This window comes from Leptinotarsa decemlineata, unplaced genomic scaffold (assembly GCF_025532065.1).
Source record: "Leptinotarsa decemlineata unplaced genomic scaffold, Ldec_3_MD MMD2_P_RNA_scaffold_2, whole genome shotgun sequence".
Taxonomy (NCBI): Eukaryota; Metazoa; Arthropoda; class Insecta; order Coleoptera; family Chrysomelidae; genus Leptinotarsa; species Leptinotarsa decemlineata.
The window spans coordinates 2,133,019-2,152,782 of NW_027412529.1; the positions used below are offsets into that span (position 1 = coordinate 2,133,019).

The window sequence follows — 19,764 nt, forward strand, 5'->3', positions numbered from 1 at the left end:
ATAACCTTTTCCGAACAACTAGTGTCATATGGACATTGAATTAAACGAAACTAACATTCGCTCATCTCCACAAAAAATCAACGAACTCATCCATGTCCGCGTCTGTGACTTGCATCAAGCCAGCCCTGTCGACTTCCCTGCCCGCGTAGAACCGGCAACGCCGCCGACAGCTCTGGCTGGGTTGAGTAGAGCGCTCGTCGCTCCCTCTCGAGAGTAGAATATAGCTTGCGAAGAACGGCGAGTGTGTTAAATTGTGCCACCGAAATCCGATGTTTCTAATTTGAAGTGCGTAAAATTAAGTAAAGCAATGTCTTCGAACAACCAGAAGCAATCGACCACTCAGCGGATGATACAAGGTCAGTGAGGTGTTCGCTATTTTTCAACTAGTGTGCTCCGTTTTCTGTTTCGCGCATCGATGCATTGATTTTCTAGGCGCCATGACTATCGATTCGAGGATGATATTGTGACAGTTTTGCGTTTGGGAAGTGTGTGTTTACGTTGTGGTGTGAGACGGGGGGTAAGTCCGTGTGTCCCCTTCTCACGAGGGGCCTCCACGGCGGCCATGGCCTCCGGGCCTCTGTTCTGCTGCGGCTGTTCAAAAGGCCGCTGCCGGATACTTTTTCACGGTTTTGCGAGGCATTATCCATACGTTGACAGATAACTTCTTCTCCCAGCCTTCTTCGATTTATCTTCTACGTCTCGGTGTGTTATCTGGCCCGAGCCTCCTAGGCCGGACTAAAAATAAAATTATTAGTGAATTATTCACCTGTTTAATTTTAGCTCGACGAAAACAAAACATTTAATATTCTGGTGCAGCAAACAGGTTGCCCGATCGTTGGAAATAGTTTTTTTCTTATTTGTTTTTTAGGTTAGGCGAGCAAACATTCTAGGATTGTTTATTTCCTTCGTTCGTTTATGCTGTGGTAGCACAGGAGATGCGACAGAAATTTTGCACCGTTCTCTACGAATTTAGAATTGTTCTACTTGAATGTTTATACAGCGCATATCAGAAAAGAAAAACTACAGGAATCTTTTCAATTTCATTAAGCGACCTTTGAAAAATGCTGCAGATGTCAAAACGCTTCGAATCTTTCTAATTTTGACATGCGAGTGAAGTGCTGGAAGATGTCAAAACGCCACACTTTTCACAAACAAAATAATGTACGAGGTCTGTTGAAAAAATTATATCAATTTTAATTTTTCTCAAAAAATATTTATTTATTTAATTTCTATTTTGTCGCCTTTGAAGTAGTCCCGAAGCAGTTCTGATATGCAATTTTTGTTATGTCTTTGAGATCTCTCAGCGATTAGGTTTTCAACTCCTCAATCGTCTCCAAACGCGGTCCTTCAATCTTGGGAACAGGAAATAGTCGTGGGTGGACCAAGTCTGGTGACTGAGGGTGGATGAGGCATGTCGGCAAGTAGTTTCAAGTAGTTTTAGGTGGGGTCCGGTAACTGTGGGAAAATGTTTACGAGATCCAGAAAAAAACAACGGATAAAAATTGAGTGCTAACTATGTAGGTTTTATTTTGGTTTCAAATCAATCTGAAATATAAAACACAAGACCTAAAATTAATGTGAGAAATTACACCAACGGTCTTGAGCCAGGTTTTTATAGTTCTTGAGAGTTACAACAAATTCGAAGTGTGTCTTCTAGGTGGGCGTCCGTTAATCTCGAACGATATATGTTTTTCAAAAAATTAATCTTTGGGAAAGATGTTTCACATAAATATGTCGAGCCAAACATAGTGGCCAAATTTATAGCTAGTTTCTTGCAATTTTCATATTCTTCTGTAACATGTTTGGTCCAAAATTCTTCAGCGAATACCGTTTTACATATTTGCAAAGACACATCTTGCAAATCAATTATCTCTATTTGAAGTAATGCCTTTGGCAGCTACAACTGTCCATTCTTCTGCTACATCAACGTCAAATGACGATTCAAGAAACAGAGATAGGCTCATCTCTGCAAAGTCTTGGAATCTTGTAGCAAATTCGTTCCTAACATCGGCCAGAAATTTTACAAACACAGCAATGCCTTCTTCAGAGTTCTTTTTATATTGAAGAATTGTCGGAATGTGAATAAATTCTTGTCTTGTAATATCTTTTTCAAAGATATCCAGCTTGCAACGAAAAGCAGACAGGTTTTGTATCAGATCACATATTAATTTTCCAGTTCCTTGTTATTCCGTGTTGAGAGCGTTTGAATATTTCAAAATATCTTTTGAAAAAGCCACTATTTGGCTCCCTCCGTATCTGAGTTTTGCAAGAAGGAGGTTACTTCTTCTTTTATCATCCAGAAACATTCAAATACTTGACCTTCACTTAGCCAACGAACATTTTGTCGTTTTGCAGTTAAGTCAGGATACGCTTTCAGAAAGAAACTCCTTGAAATGTCGGCGCTGAAGAGCAGAATGATATCTCATAAAATTAATCAACTCGACCAAGCTCTCCATTACTTCTTTCAGTGTAGCACTAAGTTTTTCACAAAGGGCTTCCTGGTGAATTATGCACTGATACGATATTAGACCTGAGTTTTTATACCTGATTCTCTTTACTACACGTTTTTCTTTGCCAGTGATTACTGGGCCCAGTCAATTGAAAGCGACACCATTTTATCTTAAGTAATGTTAGATTTAGTACTAAATTCATCAATGACCTTGAATAAATCTTCTCCTCGAGTGTAACCTTTCAACGGCAATATCGCTAGCAATTCTTCCCTAAAAATCTGACATTCAGTATCAAGAAATCTTACGAAAAATAGACATTTGTTGATCATCAACAATGTCACATGATTTATCAAGTGCTATGGCGTAGCAAGGTCAGAAATGATATGGCTCAGTGGTTTTGAGCCAACTCACTTCATCTAAATACAAATAAAACACAATGTATACGCTTTCACAATAGACAAAAAGAAGCTAGTGTAGTTGATTTCGGAGACTTACAGTCAGTTGGTAAGACCGTCCGATTTCTTGGATTATATCTAGACGAACATATTTCCTGGGGAGAACACTGTGAAATCTTAATCAATAAATTGAATTCTGTAGATATGCCATCTCCCAGGGTAGATACGAAACTAATAAAACCATCTGGGATGATTCTGCAACCGTGTTAGGAATCACACGTTAAAAGGTTAAACATATTTTAAACAGAGACAAGCAGAGTTGTAGGTACTTGTAAAACAGGTTGACTAGGCAACTTGAAATAAAATAAGTACATGTCCTATGACATTTTTATTCAACTCGTGTATACAAAAAGGGTGTTTTCCAGACATGTTTAAATATACAAAGGTATTGCCTCTTTTAAAAAAGGAGACAGGTCTCTGGTTGGTAACTATAGACCAATATCAATCATTCCTGTTTTGGGAAAAATCTTTGAAATTATTTTGAAGAACGGGCTCATGAACTTTTTCATCAATAACAAATTTGTGGAGATCAATAGATTAACAACAGATGCAATTCGAAAAACTGTGAGTTTGGTTATCGAGGGTCTTGAGAGAGGTGAACACGTGATATTGACCATGTGTGATCTCTCTAAAGCATTCGACTGCGTTTCGCACGATGTTCTGCTCAAAAAGTTGGAGTTTTATGGAGTGAGGGGGCTACCACTCAGTTTATTTCAGTCGTACTTATGTAACAGAACCCAATCTGTGTGTGTGTGTGTGTGAATGGAAATATGTCTGACAATAAAACTATCAAGAATGGTGTACCGCAGGGATCCGTTCTGGGACCATTGCTATTCTTGATATATTTCAACGAATTCAGTCATTTCATATCACCAGGTAAATGTGTTCTTTTCGCATATGACACAACTCTAATAACGTATCAGAAAAACAATCGAATAATCCATCAATTACTGATGATACTCTGAGACAGGCGTCTCTATGGTTCACAACAAATCAGTTGAAATTAAACGAAAGCAAGACCCAGAACGTCTTCTTTACGACCTTAAATACTGAAACCACCGAAAATGGCGATGATACTGCCAAACTACTAAGACTTGACCGAAGTTTATCATGTATGTGGTATGCACACATTGATGAACTGAGTAAGAAGCTGTGTACGAGTATATTTGCTTTTCGACAGCAAAATAGAGTATTGTCTCTTGACGCCCTGAGAAGTTCATATTTTGCTTTGTTCGACTCACATATGTATTATGGCATAGTTTTGTGGGGTAATTCCTCTCACTCCATTAAAATCTTCAGACTTCAGAAAAAAACAGTCGGAATATTGATGACTGCCAGTTATAGAGATCACTGTAAGCCGCTTTAAAAAAAATGGGTATACTACCACTACCATCGGTATTCATATACAGAGTGGTCCAACGAAAAGTATGCACCTTGCTTTTCTCCTTTTTTTGTAACTTAACGCAAAAATGCTCGGACAGGTCAATTTTGCTTTTGAGGGGGACACATTTTAGATGTATTTTTCTACCTGTGCCTTCAACCCCCTAGCGAGGGTGAGTAACAACCCTAAAATTTTAAATGGAAAATGGAAGAAATTTGAAAGGTCACAAAATTATCTTTCCAATGATACCTAATTTGTTGTATTTCACTCAAACATGTAGGTATTATGAAGAAAAACAACTACAACCCAGTACTTTGAAATGTGTTATTGACTTAGTAGAATCCAACTTCAGCAAGTGCTAAAAATGTGACCCATTTGCTTCCATACAATAATACAGATTTTGTTCAAATCTATTCCTAACATTCTGTAGCATATCAGGTGTTATACTTCTGCACTCTGCTGTAATTCGTTGGCAAAGATCTTCTGCGTAGCAAAACATTTATTTTTCAAGTGTCCCCAAAGGAAAAAGTCTGAAGGCGATAAATCAGGTGACCTGGCAGGCCATTCGATGGGGCGTCTCCTTCCAATCCACCGTCCAGGAAACCGGTCGTCCAAAAACTCTCTCACCGGAGCAACATAGTGAGGAGGTGCTCCATCTTGCTGGAAATGAAGCCGATCATCATTATGATTTTGGTCATTTTCAATTATTTCTGTTATGAGAGGATCAATTGTATTTTCAAGCATGTTCAGGTAGACCTTGCCAGTTAAATTCCCAGGAATAAATAGTGGCCCTACGATATGACTACCTAATATGCCACACCAGACATTGATTTTTTGAGGGTACTGGGTATGGACCTCTCGGAATGAGTATGGGTTACTGTCATCCCAGTAACGACAATTATGCCTATTCACAGCTCCATTCAAAAAAATGTACTCTCATCGGAAAAGCACGTGTTGAATGATAGGTGCGGATTATCAATTAGTAGCTGGCTCAGTTCACAAAATTGCAGCCTTCTATCAGGATCATCTTCATTGAGTTCCTGTACTAATTTAATTTTGTACGGATGAAATTTATAGGCTTTTAATATCCGTATTATGGACGAACGGGAGACACCTGAGGCTGCAGCAAGCTGACGGGTACTTTGAGTATGATCCAATTCAACATGTCCCAAAACAGCGACTTCCACTGCTTCATTTCTGATCGGTTTCCGTGGCTGGTGTTTCACATTACAGACAGATCCGGTATCGACAAACTTTTGGACTAACTTGGTAACGTACGAATCATTCACATTTTTCCCGGGATGACTGTTATTAAAGAGGCGAGCAGTAAGTCTAGCACAACTATTATGTTGATAATAAAGTTTAACAATTTCAACTCGTTCAGGAATGGAATAAACCATTTTTACAGTAAAGTTGAAATAATTTCAAAAGCAACCGAACTGAATCAATGAATGTTTGCCTAAATTCTTTTTGTACACTTATCTGCTGTTGGTATTTGAATCAAAAAACGCACGAGAGAAATTGAGGAATGTAGTAGTGATAAAAATGCCGTTTTTTCCGCATTTTCATTAACACCAAAAATATCGAGTAAATGTTCTTGCTTTTTTTATAACTATTCAAGTAAATTCGACAAATTAGGTATCATTGGAAAGAGAATTTTGTGCCCTTTCAAATGATATATCACTCGACCCCACTTTCTATTTAAAATTTTAGGGTTGTTACTCACCCTCGCTAGGGGGTTGAAGGCACAGGTAGAAAAATATATCTAAAATGTGTCCCCCTCAAAACAAAATTGACCTGTCCGAGCATTTTTGCGTTAAGTTACAAAAAAAAGAGAAAAAACAAGGTGCATACTTTTCGTTGGACCACTCGATATAGTCAATTACTTGAAATCCATCAGCATCAGGATATTCATCATCATGCTACAAGAAATGCAGAAATGCAGCCTCGATACAAACTCACAAAGTCTATTAAAAATTCATTGAATATCAATCTCTACAATCATCTTCCTGATTTGTTCAAAGTGCTCAAACAAAGCTCCTTCAAAAACAAAGTCAGAAACTATTCTCCTGGAAAACTGTTTTTATAGTACTCAGGATTATTGAAGTATTTCAATTATGCCGATTTAGATTTGATTTTATTTCATCTGATATGTGAAGCTCATGTTTATACATATTTGTTTTTTGACACTTTCAAGAATTTTAGACTGTAATGTTCACAATTATCTTTCATTTTATTCACAATTTATAATTCAATATATTTAACTTGTGTATAGTTTTTATCCTATGTGTATGTTTTTAACTGACTTGCAACAAACATTCAAGTGTAAAGTCAAATAAATATATCTATCTATCTATCAACAACATTTTTGTACCTGTTTCACAAATTATTATTAAGGAAGGCAACAAATAATTAGCTTCGTAGATATAGTTACTTGCCGAATATCGCAGCCTCTATCTAGAGCTACCTCCAGTTACAAATTGTAAAGAAGGAAACTTAGTGCATCTGCATCCTTGTTATACCTGGATTCAATCTGTCAGAATGACAGATCCTTTTTGAAATTCCTCTGCACCACTTCCATAGCAGGACTAAAGATCTAGGAGTTCAGCTGGTGCCTCCTTTCGTTTTGTAATTACCTTAATTTTTTTCTTCCCACAACGATTTTTCAATGCACGAGGTTACACCAAATTTTATTTCGTGATAAACCAGCGTTTACACAAATGCGTAATCAAGATAATAATATAATGAGGGAAATAAAACAGTTCATTAATTAGATATGATTTTTTTGGGTCAACATTTACACTATGAGCCATGCATAATTGATGAGCTGACGACCAACACCTAGCGACGTCAACCTTTGTTTCCGATTGTAAAAAAGTAAACCAGTTTTATCGAGTTTTTTTGTTTAGCACAGATTATTTCGACAAATCTCGTCACGTATTTTCAGTTTACTCATCCAAAGCTTTTAATCCATCCTTTGAAGGTAGAATACTGTTTAATTTTGTCGAACAGCATTGAAGGGAAGAACGCAGAGAGTGGTTCATGACCTTGAATACTCAGAGACCCTTGCTTTGAGTCATGGTGTTCCGCAAAGATCAATTTTGGGCCCACTGTTTTTATCTTTGTACATCGCAGATTTTCATTCATTCGTCAAATACTGCCGCATACACCACTACGCGGACGATACCCAGCTGTACTTATCTATAAATTAAGTGAAACTTGATGTTACCGCTGCTTTACATTCAAAATCAAATCAAAATCAAAAAATCTTTATTTCCGTAGACCTAGGGAAGGCGTGGAAAAAGTCACATTACTCAGTACAATTACAATGAGGTCACAATCATAAAACAACATAATTATTAGACATACTATATAACATTTAGACCATAAAAGGGATACAAAAATGAAAATTTAAAATTCCAAATCAGACTGAAAAAATTCATCAAGCGAATAAAATACCTTTTCACATAATAGTTTCCGAATTTTTTGTTTAAAGAGCTTCACACTAGTTATTTTTTAATGGATATTGGGAGCTTGTACAGTTTTATTGACATGATATGAGGTCCATTAGTGACCTTGGCTAACTTATGACTAGGAATTAAAATGTTATAGTTTTTTCTCAGGGTGAAGCCCGAAAGAAGACATGTATCATCTCTGTTCTGAAACTTGGAGCAATTTGATTTAACGTAGATTACGCAATTAAGAATATACATGCAAGTAACAGTTAATATATTCAACTTTGCAAAAAGTGGTTCACAGGAATCGAGTGGTTTTTTTAAAACAAATTGTTCTAATAATCTTTTTCTGGAAAATTAATAAGTCACTGATTCTATTGCAGTTGCCAAAACAAATAATACAGTAATTGAGGGCAGAGTAAACATATGCATAATAGTAACTTTTAAGAATTTCAATAGACACAAAATTACGCAGATTCCATATAACGAAACAGTGTGTCGCTAATTTCTTCAGTATGAAATCAACATGATGATTCCAATTGAGTTGGGAATCAATAAAAACTCCTAAAAATTTTTTATAGTTTACCTGTTCAATACTTTTAATCTCAGATTTAACCAATACACTACAATCAGTTTCCTGAATTGTAAAGAGAATGGTGTTGGTTTTGAGATTATTTAGAATCAAGCCATTCTTGTTGGATACAGCATCATATGCTCCTATACACTTCCGTCTGAAAGACGGATGTGTATAGTCCTAGCGGATAACTGTAGTTTAGATTTCTATCCGCTCGGTATATTCCAGGTATATTCCAGTACACGTCTTTTTCTTTTTTAAAGATTCATAACTTTTTTGGGCGTACTTCTAGCACATTTTTCAGTGAAAAAATCGATTCCTCTATCATCCTCTATCTTCAAGTCGATTTATTTGATAATCGATGCATGTTAAAGTTATTACGAAAATTTTGCATTTTTCAGAAGAATGCTTTGGAAATAAATTTGACGTTTGTGAGTATTTTTGGTAATTACATATTTTGTGACAGTTACACGTTTTGTTGAAGTTTCCGTTTGAAAAAATGATTATTTTAACAATAATGCTCATTTAGCCGATATGCATTTCGTTTATGGCCTTGCGGATGGCAATGCGCGCGAAGCAAGACGTATTTACCAGGAGCGATTTCCTAATCGAGTACTGCCTTCAGCTCCAATATTTGCTAGTCTCCACCGTCGTTTGGCAGAAACAGGTAGCTTCAAGAGGACAGCTGATATTATTGGAAGACCACGAACAGTCCGAACCCCAGATTTGGAAGAAGCTGTTTTGAACGCTCTCGAGGAGAATCCAGAAACAAGCCCAAGAGTAATGGCTGAAGCTGTCAATTCTACTCAGTCCACAGTTTGGAGAATTATCCACGATCAACAGTTTTATCCATACCATATTCAAAGGGTACAAGTTCTTTTGCCACGAGACTTTCCCCAACGCATTACTATGTGTCAATGGTTTTTGAGAAAATTGGCTGGAAATCCTCAATATTTAAAATATGTACTCTTCACTGACGAGGCAAACTTCTCCCGAAATGCTATCACAAACTTTCATAACAACCATGTCTGGGCTCTCGAAAATCCGCACGCAGTTAGTGGAAGGCATTATCAGTATCAATTTTGTGTAAATGTATGGGCGGCAATAATTGATAATTATTTGATAGGTCCTTTCTTTCTTCTGATCCGACTGAATGGCGCAACTTACAGACACTTCTTAGAAAATGAATTGCCGGGACTACTTCAGAATGTACCATTAGAAATTCGTATCCGCATGTGGTTTATGCATGATGGGGCTCCGGCCCATTTTAGCGTTGTAGCCAGGGATTTCCTCAACACAGTCTATCCAAATCGATGGATCGGCAGGGGTGTCGAAGAACATAACCAGGCGTGGGCACCAAGGTCCCCAGATCTAAACCCGATAGATTTTCATTTTTGGGGACATTTGAAGTCACTAGTTTATAAGACTCCAGTAGTGAACGAGGAAGATCTAAGAAACCGAATAGTAGACGCCTGTGAAACAAAAAGAAACATACCAATAATTTTTGAGCGGGTACGAGATTCAATGACTAGACGACTGACTGCCTGTATCTTCGCTGAAGGTGGACACTTCCAACAATTTATTTGAATACAATTTAGTTTCGTTTATTTCAGTTTATTCTACATATTCAAAATTTCCTGAAATAAAATGTTGACATTTCTTGCAAATTTATTAAAACAAATACTGATTATGCACCCTTGATACAAAAATAACTATTTCGCTTAAGGATGTCATAAAAGAACGTACCCAACAGTAATGACCTCTTCAAACGAGTAAAACGTCAAATTCATTTCCAAAGCATTCTTATGAAAAAAGCAAAATATTCATAATAACTTCAACATGCATCGATTTTCAAATAATCGACTTGAAGTTTTCAAGTCCAAATATTTAGAAAACGGTTGCTTACAGCGACTAGTAACAAGGGTAGCTCATTTACGTAGATATGATAGAGGAATCGATTTTTTTACTGAAAAATGTGCTAGAATTACGCCCAAAAAAGTTATGAATCTTTAAAAAAGACGTGTAGGTGGCGCCCCCTACGAGTAAGAGTAATAAGAACATCAGGTAATTCGACACCTCAAAAACCTCCTATTACCAAATTTCGTTTAATTAAGTTTAGTATTTCAAAAGTTATTTGAAAAAAACGAAAATAAAAATAAAACTTCAACATCCTATATCTTGGAAGCGTTTCCAAACATTTATTTATTTGGACAATTCATATTAGAATATTGTGAGGAATCACCTCCTGAAGTTTGTCAAAGTACTTTTGAATCACCCTGTGTGTCTTCGAAACGGATATATTAATGTCAGGACAGACAATTCCGCTTTCTGCTTTGATAAGTTTGTTGGAGGTCAAATTGTCCGGAACAGTATACTGGAAGCCCCCTTTCCAGTTTTATTTCAGTAATTTCAATATATCTGACGATATAGATTATTGGTGACCTCCATCATGAAGATTGAAACCAGTTTGAAAATTGATCGAAGCAGAACTTTGTCTAATTACATACAGCTGTGTACTAACAATGGTTTCCTAGAAATGTAGTCCTGACTTATTCTATTTCAGCTAGATTAATAAAGTTGTGAGAGAAGGCGATAAACTTGAAATTTTACGAGCTGCATGAAACGGATCGCGGTAATAATATTAATAAATAGCTCACAACAAGCATCGTTAGCACTTTGTGCATATCTAATTACTTGCCAAGGATCAATTCGGGAAAGGATTATGTTTGAAATAGCTGTTGGATATTATTCCACGTAAATTGGGATATGTTTGGGTTTCTGGAGTATTTCTAATTTTTCACTTCATCTTCAAAATAGCTAGCGTAGAGATACGTAACATATGGAAACATCTAATCAAGCGGAACACGACCAAACGGTCAGCTCCCGCTAAAAACCAATGAGGCGGAGAGAGGGAAGAGGCAGTCAGGCAAGAAAGAGGCAAGAAACCTCGAGTATGGTTGAGATATGTTGACGACACCTTCATAATATGGAACCATGGGAATACTGAACTAGACGCCTTCCTGAAACACATCAACAGCGTGAGACCTTCCATCAATTTCACAATGGAGAAGAAAATCCACAACGAATTGCCATTTTTAGACGTTTTGGTGAAGAGGACCGACACTAAGTGGGAAACATCTGTATACCGAAAACCCACTCATACGGGACAGTATCTGAACCACGAATCCAACCACCATCAATCGACTAAAAGAGGAATCGTCAAGACTCTATTAGACCGTGCTTTTGGGCTCTGTAATACGAAGGAAGGTCCCGAGAAGGAACTAGACATCATCAAAAATGATCTTCAACGGAATGGCTACTCCAAAGCGATGGTAGAAAAGACTTTGGCTAGAAGACAGCAGGAGTCTCGCAAGGAAGAGAAGCCGTCACAACCAGTGCTTGCACTTCCCTACATCAGAGGATTATCGGAGAGGATAAGAAGAATTGGTTCCAAGTACAACATCAGACCCTGCTTCAGATCCGGTAACACTGTCCGTAGCAGCCTCGCGAAAACCAGGCCACCAAACGCGGACTGCGATTCCAAGAATTGCATTTACCGGATATCCTGTGAGTGCGGAAAATCCTATATTGGTGAAATTAAGAGGCCATTGAATGTTCGCATTGCCGAGCACAAGAAACACACACAGCGAGGGGAAACCAGCAAATCAGGCTCTGTAATACGAAGGAAGGTCTTGAGAAGGAACTAGACATCATTAAAAATAATCTTCAACGGAATGGCTACTCCAAAGCGATGGTAGAAAAGACTTTGGCTGGAAGAGAGCAGGAGCCTGGCAAGGAAAAGAAGCCGTCACAACCAGTGCTTGCACTTCCCTACATCAGAGGATTATCGGAGAGGATAAGAAGAATTGGTTCCAAGTACAACATCAGAACCTGCTTCAGATCCGGTAACACTATCCATAGCAGCCTCACGAAAATCAGGCCACCAAACGCGGACTGCGATTCCAAGAATTACATTTATCGGATACCCTGTGAGTGCGGAAAATCCTATATTGGTGAAACTAAGAGGCCATTGAATGTTCGCGTTGCCGAGCACAAGAAACACACACAGCAATGGGAAACCAGTAAATCAGGAATAGCAGACCATGTTTGAACCCATCAACACAACATCGAGTGGTCCCAAGCTGAGATCATACACAGAGAGGAACATTGGTTCAGGAGAAAATTCACGAAAGCCGCATACATGTTGTCCAACAACGTATTCAGCCAAGCCAGCGTAGAAATACGCAACATATGGAAACCCATCATCAAGCGAAAAATGGGCAACTTCCGCCAAAACGGTCATCTCCCACGGAACCAGTGAAGCGGAAAATGGAAAGCGGGGATGAGTGAAAGTACTCGAACGACCTATAAATAGTCATCTCTCGAAGGAATCAGTCCAGTTATCACCCGAAGACGATTGTAGATACTAACAATCGAAACGTCGTGAACTAACGTGACTTGGAATCGCTCCACTTTTTATTTTTATTTTCTTTCTATTTTTACTTGTATCTATTTCACTATTATTTCATTTCAGGTTTATTTTGGTTAATATAATTCTTACTTTCAGCTATTCATTTTTAATTATTCTTTTTTAGTTGTTTCAGGGATTTCAAATCATTTTATATTATAGACAATGGAAGTCTGAACTAGTGAAATTCATCACGAAACATTGTCAATCACCTTCAAACAAAAATATGCAGTTTTAACATTCGAATGTCACTATAGGCATCACTCTCAACATAGCGATATGAACAGGTGCATATATAAAAGCCAGTGGGTCGTTTTCGACCCGTTGGGCATAAATGGGTTAAAATCCTTGGAAATTCACAAACATAAACATTGCGGGTACAACCTGTTAAATTATCACATCGATTTAGCTTACTCACCGGTTTTCAGATTAACACATCCGCATTGTAAATTGTAAATTCAGGTACTCAATCAAGCCAAGTACCTCTATTAATACCTACAGGGGTGCTATATAAAGGATAATGTAATGAACCATTGTTAGTTTACTGTATAAGTTTGAAAATGACCTTATAGAACGAAACTGCAGTAATGTTAGTTACAAATGAAAGTAGTAAAAACATAGAAAGTTTCAATGATATTTTCTTCATAGTCTATTTGTATTTTCCAATTAAGATTATGCTCAATGTGTATTCCGAGATATTTTACTGAACTGTTTTTTTTCAAAGTAATGTGCTTATTTCTGCTAGTTAAATGAATATTGATGTTTTGTGTACGGGAAAATCATGACTTTACTACAAAATGAAATGTAAGATGTTTTATCAATATTTATTTTCAGTAAACTATCATCAGCATATGAGACCACTTTTGCAGAAATATCAGTGGATAACATATCATTCAAATACAACTTAAACATGATTGACGTTCAATAGTATGCTTAGTAGATTAGAAAATTCCACTGTCAGAAAATAATTTTCAGAGGGAACCGAGTTCAATCAAAACAATACAGACAAATCATCAATGCCGAGTAGATTAAGAGTATATAAGTTAATTTATGGTTCTTGTCCGAAACTACATATTGGCCAAGCGGGGAGGACCTTTCAACAGAGAATAAAAGACCACAGGAGTAGTTTGTTGAATGTGAAGAGAGTTCTACATTTGCAAATAATCTTTTGGCAGACGGACATGAGTTCAATCACGACTATGACGTATCACATTTTGGATAGCTTGGAAATCAACTATTAGATTTTGAAATTCGAAAAATTCACTGAATGATCAAATAGATCAAATTCTTCCCCTGCTGTGAAGTTTATGACATGTCTTTTTATCTTGTATTCTTATCGATATTCCACCAAACCAGCGGCATTTTGTGCAGGTACCCGACATGGCGTTCCAGCCCGCCAGAATCCGGAGCCAGTTTGCACAACTCCGAATCCGTATATTCAGACCCCATCTAACGGCCTATAATCCGTTTACGGAGCTCCCGAAATTTACTCTTCACATCTAAGCGACTATACCTTTCGAACAATCACAACGTACCCGCGGAATATGGTTATACTATAACCCTTCGAAATTGGGTTATTCTACAGAGTACACTTTGTTGGGAGCCATATTTGCAAACGGCTCTTCTCTTGTTCTCCATCTACTTCTTCCCCATTAAATATTTACCGCTGCATCCTCGTCAAGGGGAGTAAACACATGTCCCCTTCGAAGGAGAAACTTATTTGTACGGCGAAACGTTTCCTTTGAATTCGTATCTCGATTCCGTGTAATTAGATTCGACGTTAGATTTCTTGAGAATGCGTCTGATGGATTGGGAATGTATGTGCCCTCATCGGTACAGGGTAGATCAACAAGAATGATAAGGAAAGTAAATTCGTCGAGAGCTTAAGGCTGCGGGCACGAAAATGGCGACGGTCGAGCGATGGCGAGGCGACCTGACGGCGGAACGGTGGCGATGCATGCAACAACATCGACAGTAGAGGTGACGCGCACGAAACGAGCGGTGACGTTTCGTGCCCATGCGAGACACTTCTCCTCACCGCCCCCAGTCGCCATCGCTTGGCCGTCGCGAATTTGTGATAGTATTTCTGACACACTTTGCAGCATATGAATTCACAATATTCTTTCCAGACTCTTGGTATCAATCGATTTCTCTCTCTGATGTCGCTAAATGTCCAGACATTTTAAATGTAGTGCGATAAGAAGTTAAAAAAGCATATTCTGATATATATATATATATATATATATATATATATATATATATATATATAATATATAATATATATATATTATATATATATATATATATGATGTGTTGTTTTTCCGGGTGTTCATCCGTTGTGTACTATTCGGTAGTCGACGTTTCGCCATCATCTCAGATGGCATTATCAAGACGGGTTACTGCTTCGCTTCGAGAGGTGTAACTGATGTTAGGTTCTTCTTGTGGTGTTTTTATATGGTTTCTGTGACACTACCTTATGTCAAAGGTGTGACCGACAAAATCGGGAGAATACTATGACGTAAAAACATCCGGACAACCTACAAACCGCACAAAACGATATCCAGTTGGCTGCCCAGACCGAAAGAGAGAATTTCCCTAGAAAACCAAGGAGTATATAGCATCACATGCGAGGACTGTGGTCAACAATATATCGGTCAGACCAACAGACGTATATCTGCCAGAACCCAGGAGCACAAAAACTCGATAAGAACAAAACAAACCTCCTCTGCCCTCTTTCACACACCATCTACAAACAGGTCACAAGATTAATTTTGAGTCCACAAAACAGATAGCACAGGTGCAAAACCCAAGAATTCGACAAATCAGGGAAGTTATCGAAATCGAAAAGCAAGGCCTCATCAACAAAAGGGATGACTCACTAAACATCCCAAGGATTTGGAAAACAATAATTAAAAACAATCACCAAAGACAACCACAAATTGATAATGAACCATCGCAGGTAGGAGAATCGCCAGAAGCCATTAACAACCCTCAGGTAGAAAAACAAGTAGGAGAACCGCCAAAAGCCATCAACAACCCTCAGGTGGAAAAACAGGTAACAAGGTACTGTCATCTTCTAGGTACCCTCAAACTGAACTGGCCATCCTGTTGTCTGCCTCTTTATACGGTCAGAGCGTCTTAACTCAGGTATTTCAGGTACTTTAGGTAAATTTACCTGTATTTGTTCTGCATCAGGTACTCTGTTTTGTGTTAGATCTTCTCTAGGAATGTGTATGGTTTTGTTTAATATATTGAATGTGAGGTCTTGTTGTGTTTTGATTTGTACTTGTTCCTCGATAAATGATTTATGACTGTCAAATTTATGGATGTTCAAGTTTTCCCAAATGTCCATGCGGTTTCCCTTGTTGATTTGTTTTATGAGTTTTATGTTCTCTGGTGGGGGGAAATTATGTTCGTTTTGTATGGCGTGTGTTACAAGGTTTGATTTAAATACTGTTGGATTTATGTATGCCTTTTTGTGCTCATTGTACCTTTGGATCAGTTTTTTCTTGGTTTGGCCGATATAGAATCTGTTGCAGTCCGAGCATTGTATACTGTATATCCCGTTTTGGAAGGGTGTAAGCAACTATTAAATTTCAAGGTCAAAGGTCACATAAATCGGTTTTTTGCGCTTTTTTTGGAAATATCTCATTTCCTATGCGTTTTTTGCTATTTGTATTTATTATCAATATTGTAGAATACAAAATTCTCTACAAATTTTGTTTAAAAAAAATTTTTATACGGTGAACCGTTTTCGAGATAGAGAGCGGAGAGCGCGCGGTCACAGCATCACTTCAGGTCAACCGGTGCCTCCGGTCGAAAACGAGCCATATATAGTTGATGAACTATCGATAAATCAATGATTATAAATATTTGTCAATTTTTATTAACTATTATATTATATTTTATCATTTTTTTCCTAAGTTATCCACTTTTTATTCAGTATTAATTTATTTAACAACACTTACCTGCCCATGTAATTGCAGAATTGTTAATGAAAACATAGGAATTATATTTAAATTTTAACCTAATTAATATTTATAACTTCTTCCATGATGAAAAAAAAAACAAATAAATTATGAATTAATCTTTTTATTAAAAAATATCATTGAATACATTTATTTTTATTGAAACTACAATTTATAATTTTAATTATCTTCTTCCTCTTCATCGTCGTCTTCTGGCTGCTGGTAAATTTCAAACTGGTCTTCATTATCGTCTTCAACGACATTTGTCTCAAGTTCTTCCATGATTTCGGGGTCAAAGGTTCCATCTTCGTTAATGTTGCTCTGATATGGTAGAGCATTGAGACAAGCTTGGCCATTACATTGGCCACAAGCTAAAGAGCATTGCAAGCCCGCTTTCCTGCATCCGCATCGCGAACCACAACCACTTTTGCAGTTGCAGAAAATTGTATTTAGCAAATCTTCTGGAGCAGGTGGTAAAATTGTCATGATAGGCTCCAGAAAATCGTTTCGCATTGCCCAACCCCATACCTGGGGTTCCAAATCATGTCCTAACCAAGTTTGAACTTGATAATATACACGGTTGAAATGTTGATGAGCAGCTGCACTTGTTGGTGGAATATTTGAAAGCTGCACAGGTTTATTAAGTTTTGTAGACTTGACGTAATGCATATAACGAAGTTATGATCGGGACTTTTCACAGATTTCGGAGCATTATAGACTGCCAATAAGGTTTGAGTTCCACTCTCTAATAATCTCTGGGCCGAACAATTTTCTTCCTCAAATGCTGCAGCTAGTTCATCCAAATTTGTCAGTTTCTCAAAAACTTTTAAAAATGATTTTTTCCCTTTTTAAAAAGCGCAGAAGTTGTGTCACAGCCACTTAATGCGTGCAGAAATAAAATATGTTTTTTAGAATGAGGATAATTATCAAAACTTTTAGTCGAGTATATCTCCGTTTTTACATTACCTTTCCCAACTTTTTTAAAGAAAATTTCTTGTTCGTGAGACAGTGTACGCCAATTAAAATGACAAGTAAATCAATATCTTGTCCTATTATAACTGCATTTTTTTTTAGACTTTGATTCTTCAATTGCAGTTTCAACAATAAGAACATTCGCATCATCTCTGTCTTGTTTATTAATGAACTTATCTTTGTAATTTCGATTTGATAAGAATTTTTCTTGAGTAACTGGTACAACCATTGTTTCATCGAAACAAACTTCATACGTTTTTGAAAGTGCAGCAGGTCTTCTCTGCTGCTCCACAGCTTTTACGTTCTTACTGTAGTCTGAATATCCGTCAAATACAACAATTATTTTGGAACTGTAATGCCTTTGTAAATAATTCATGTATTTATCAAAAATAATAGAAAAAGTATCTTCTCTGCTCCATACAACATGATGAAGAAGAAATCCGCCATCAATAATGAACGTTTTAGTAAACGGTTATCAGTATTATTGAATAGATATAGATTTAATGCATGAAGAAAATGATAAAATATAATATAATAGTTAATAAAAATTGACAAATATTTATAATAGTTGATTTATCGATAGTTCATCAACTATATATGGCGCTTTTTCGACCGGAGGCACCGGTTGACCTGAAGTGATGCTGTGACCGCGTGCTCTCCGCCCTCTATCTCGAAAACGGTTCACCGTATAAAAACATTTTTTAAACAAAATTTGTAGAGAATTTTGTATTCTACAATATTGATAATAAATATAAATAGCAAGAAACCCATAGGAAATGAGATATTTCCAAAAAAAGCGCAAAAAACCGATTTTTGTGACCTTTGACCTTGAAATTTAATAGTTGCTTACACCCTACCATATGTAGGTTTTGAGACAACTTTTAGGGTCTCAATATACAACTATTTACAGGCTTACAGCTGGGTATCTCGAATTCCGAGATTCTTACCTAATTTAAGCTTAAATGACTGGATTAATGGGTGAAGGTCGATCTCGAATCGGTTCTTAGACTATATGGATATGCATCATTTTTCGGGTTCTTTATGTCTAGTTTATACAGTCCACTTCCTTACTCCAACCGAGTAGAGTAAGATTGGAACGGCAAGCATATTTGTTGCAGCAACTTTGCTCTGTCGGATAACCAGATCTGTCGGAGTTTTATTATTATTATTAGTATCATTATTATTATAGAAATATGGTTGAGATTCGTTTCGAGACTTATTCCTCTTGCAAAAAATGTTACACGAATAATTAAGCATTGAGCATTAGCTAGAGAAAACCTGTTGGAGTTATCGATTCATTAACGAAGAACCACGTCATCGTTTGGTACGGGCTTTATCAAATATTTACTTTACAATAAAGTTATATTGCTTTCATTAAGGTGAGGCAGAATTTATTTGTCGAACGAAATACCGGTTTGCGGTTCATGAAGCCTTTCAGTTCGATGTTTACTGAAAAAAGTCAATATTAGCGTTTGCTACCGGGACTAAGGAGTATTTGATTTCGAGCGTATTGCTCCACTTTGAGTTAACTGTGTTGAGTGGTGTATACAACCGAATAGTCGTGCAGAATTGAAGTTATTCAAGCTGGTTTCATACAAGCGGGTGCCTAATAGAGGTAACGGGTGATTTTTTAAAAGGTATAGGATTTGGTTTTCAAAACAACACAAAACATTTGAAAAAATTGATGAAATCTTTATTGGACTCGATAGCACGTTCAATATAATTTACTATTTGAAGATGATTTCATGCAAATGTCCGCGGCTCCGCTTTAGATGGCCCATGCGCAAGGTCCACTTTTGGCACACTCTCTCTAACATTTCCACCGGTATTTCACGTATGAATGCTTCAATTTTGGCTTCCAGAGCGTCAGTCGTTGCTGGTTTATCCCTGTAGACATGAGTCTTAACATGACCCCACAAGAAATAATCCAAAGGCGTTAAATCACACGATCTAGGCGGCCAATTGACGGGCCCCAAACGTGAGATAAACTGTTCACCGAAGATGGCTCTTAATTGGGCCATTGTTTCGCGTGCCGTGTGGC

The 19,764-nt window shown here is 37.3% G+C and overlaps 1 protein-coding gene across 7 annotated transcripts in view; it reads left to right on the top strand.

The window, feature by feature from the left end:
- Positions 1 to 190: 190 nt before the first annotated feature.
- Positions 191 to 19,764, top strand: part of LOC111506509 (serine/threonine-protein phosphatase 2B catalytic subunit 2) — a 306,256-nt gene continuing 286,682 nt past the window's right edge. For 4 of the 7 annotated variants that reach the window (XM_023161593.2, XM_023161596.2, XM_023161597.2 and 1 more), the window contains exon 1: positions 192 to 356. In XM_023161593.2, the coding sequence (XP_023017361.1) occupies positions 308 to 356 (49 nt within the window). In that variant the 5' untranslated portion in view covers positions 192 to 307. Of the gene's footprint in view, positions 357 to 19,764 lie in introns of all 7 variants that reach the window. The other 3 variants (XM_023161595.2, XM_023161594.2, XM_023161599.2) reach the window with 2 other exon arrangements.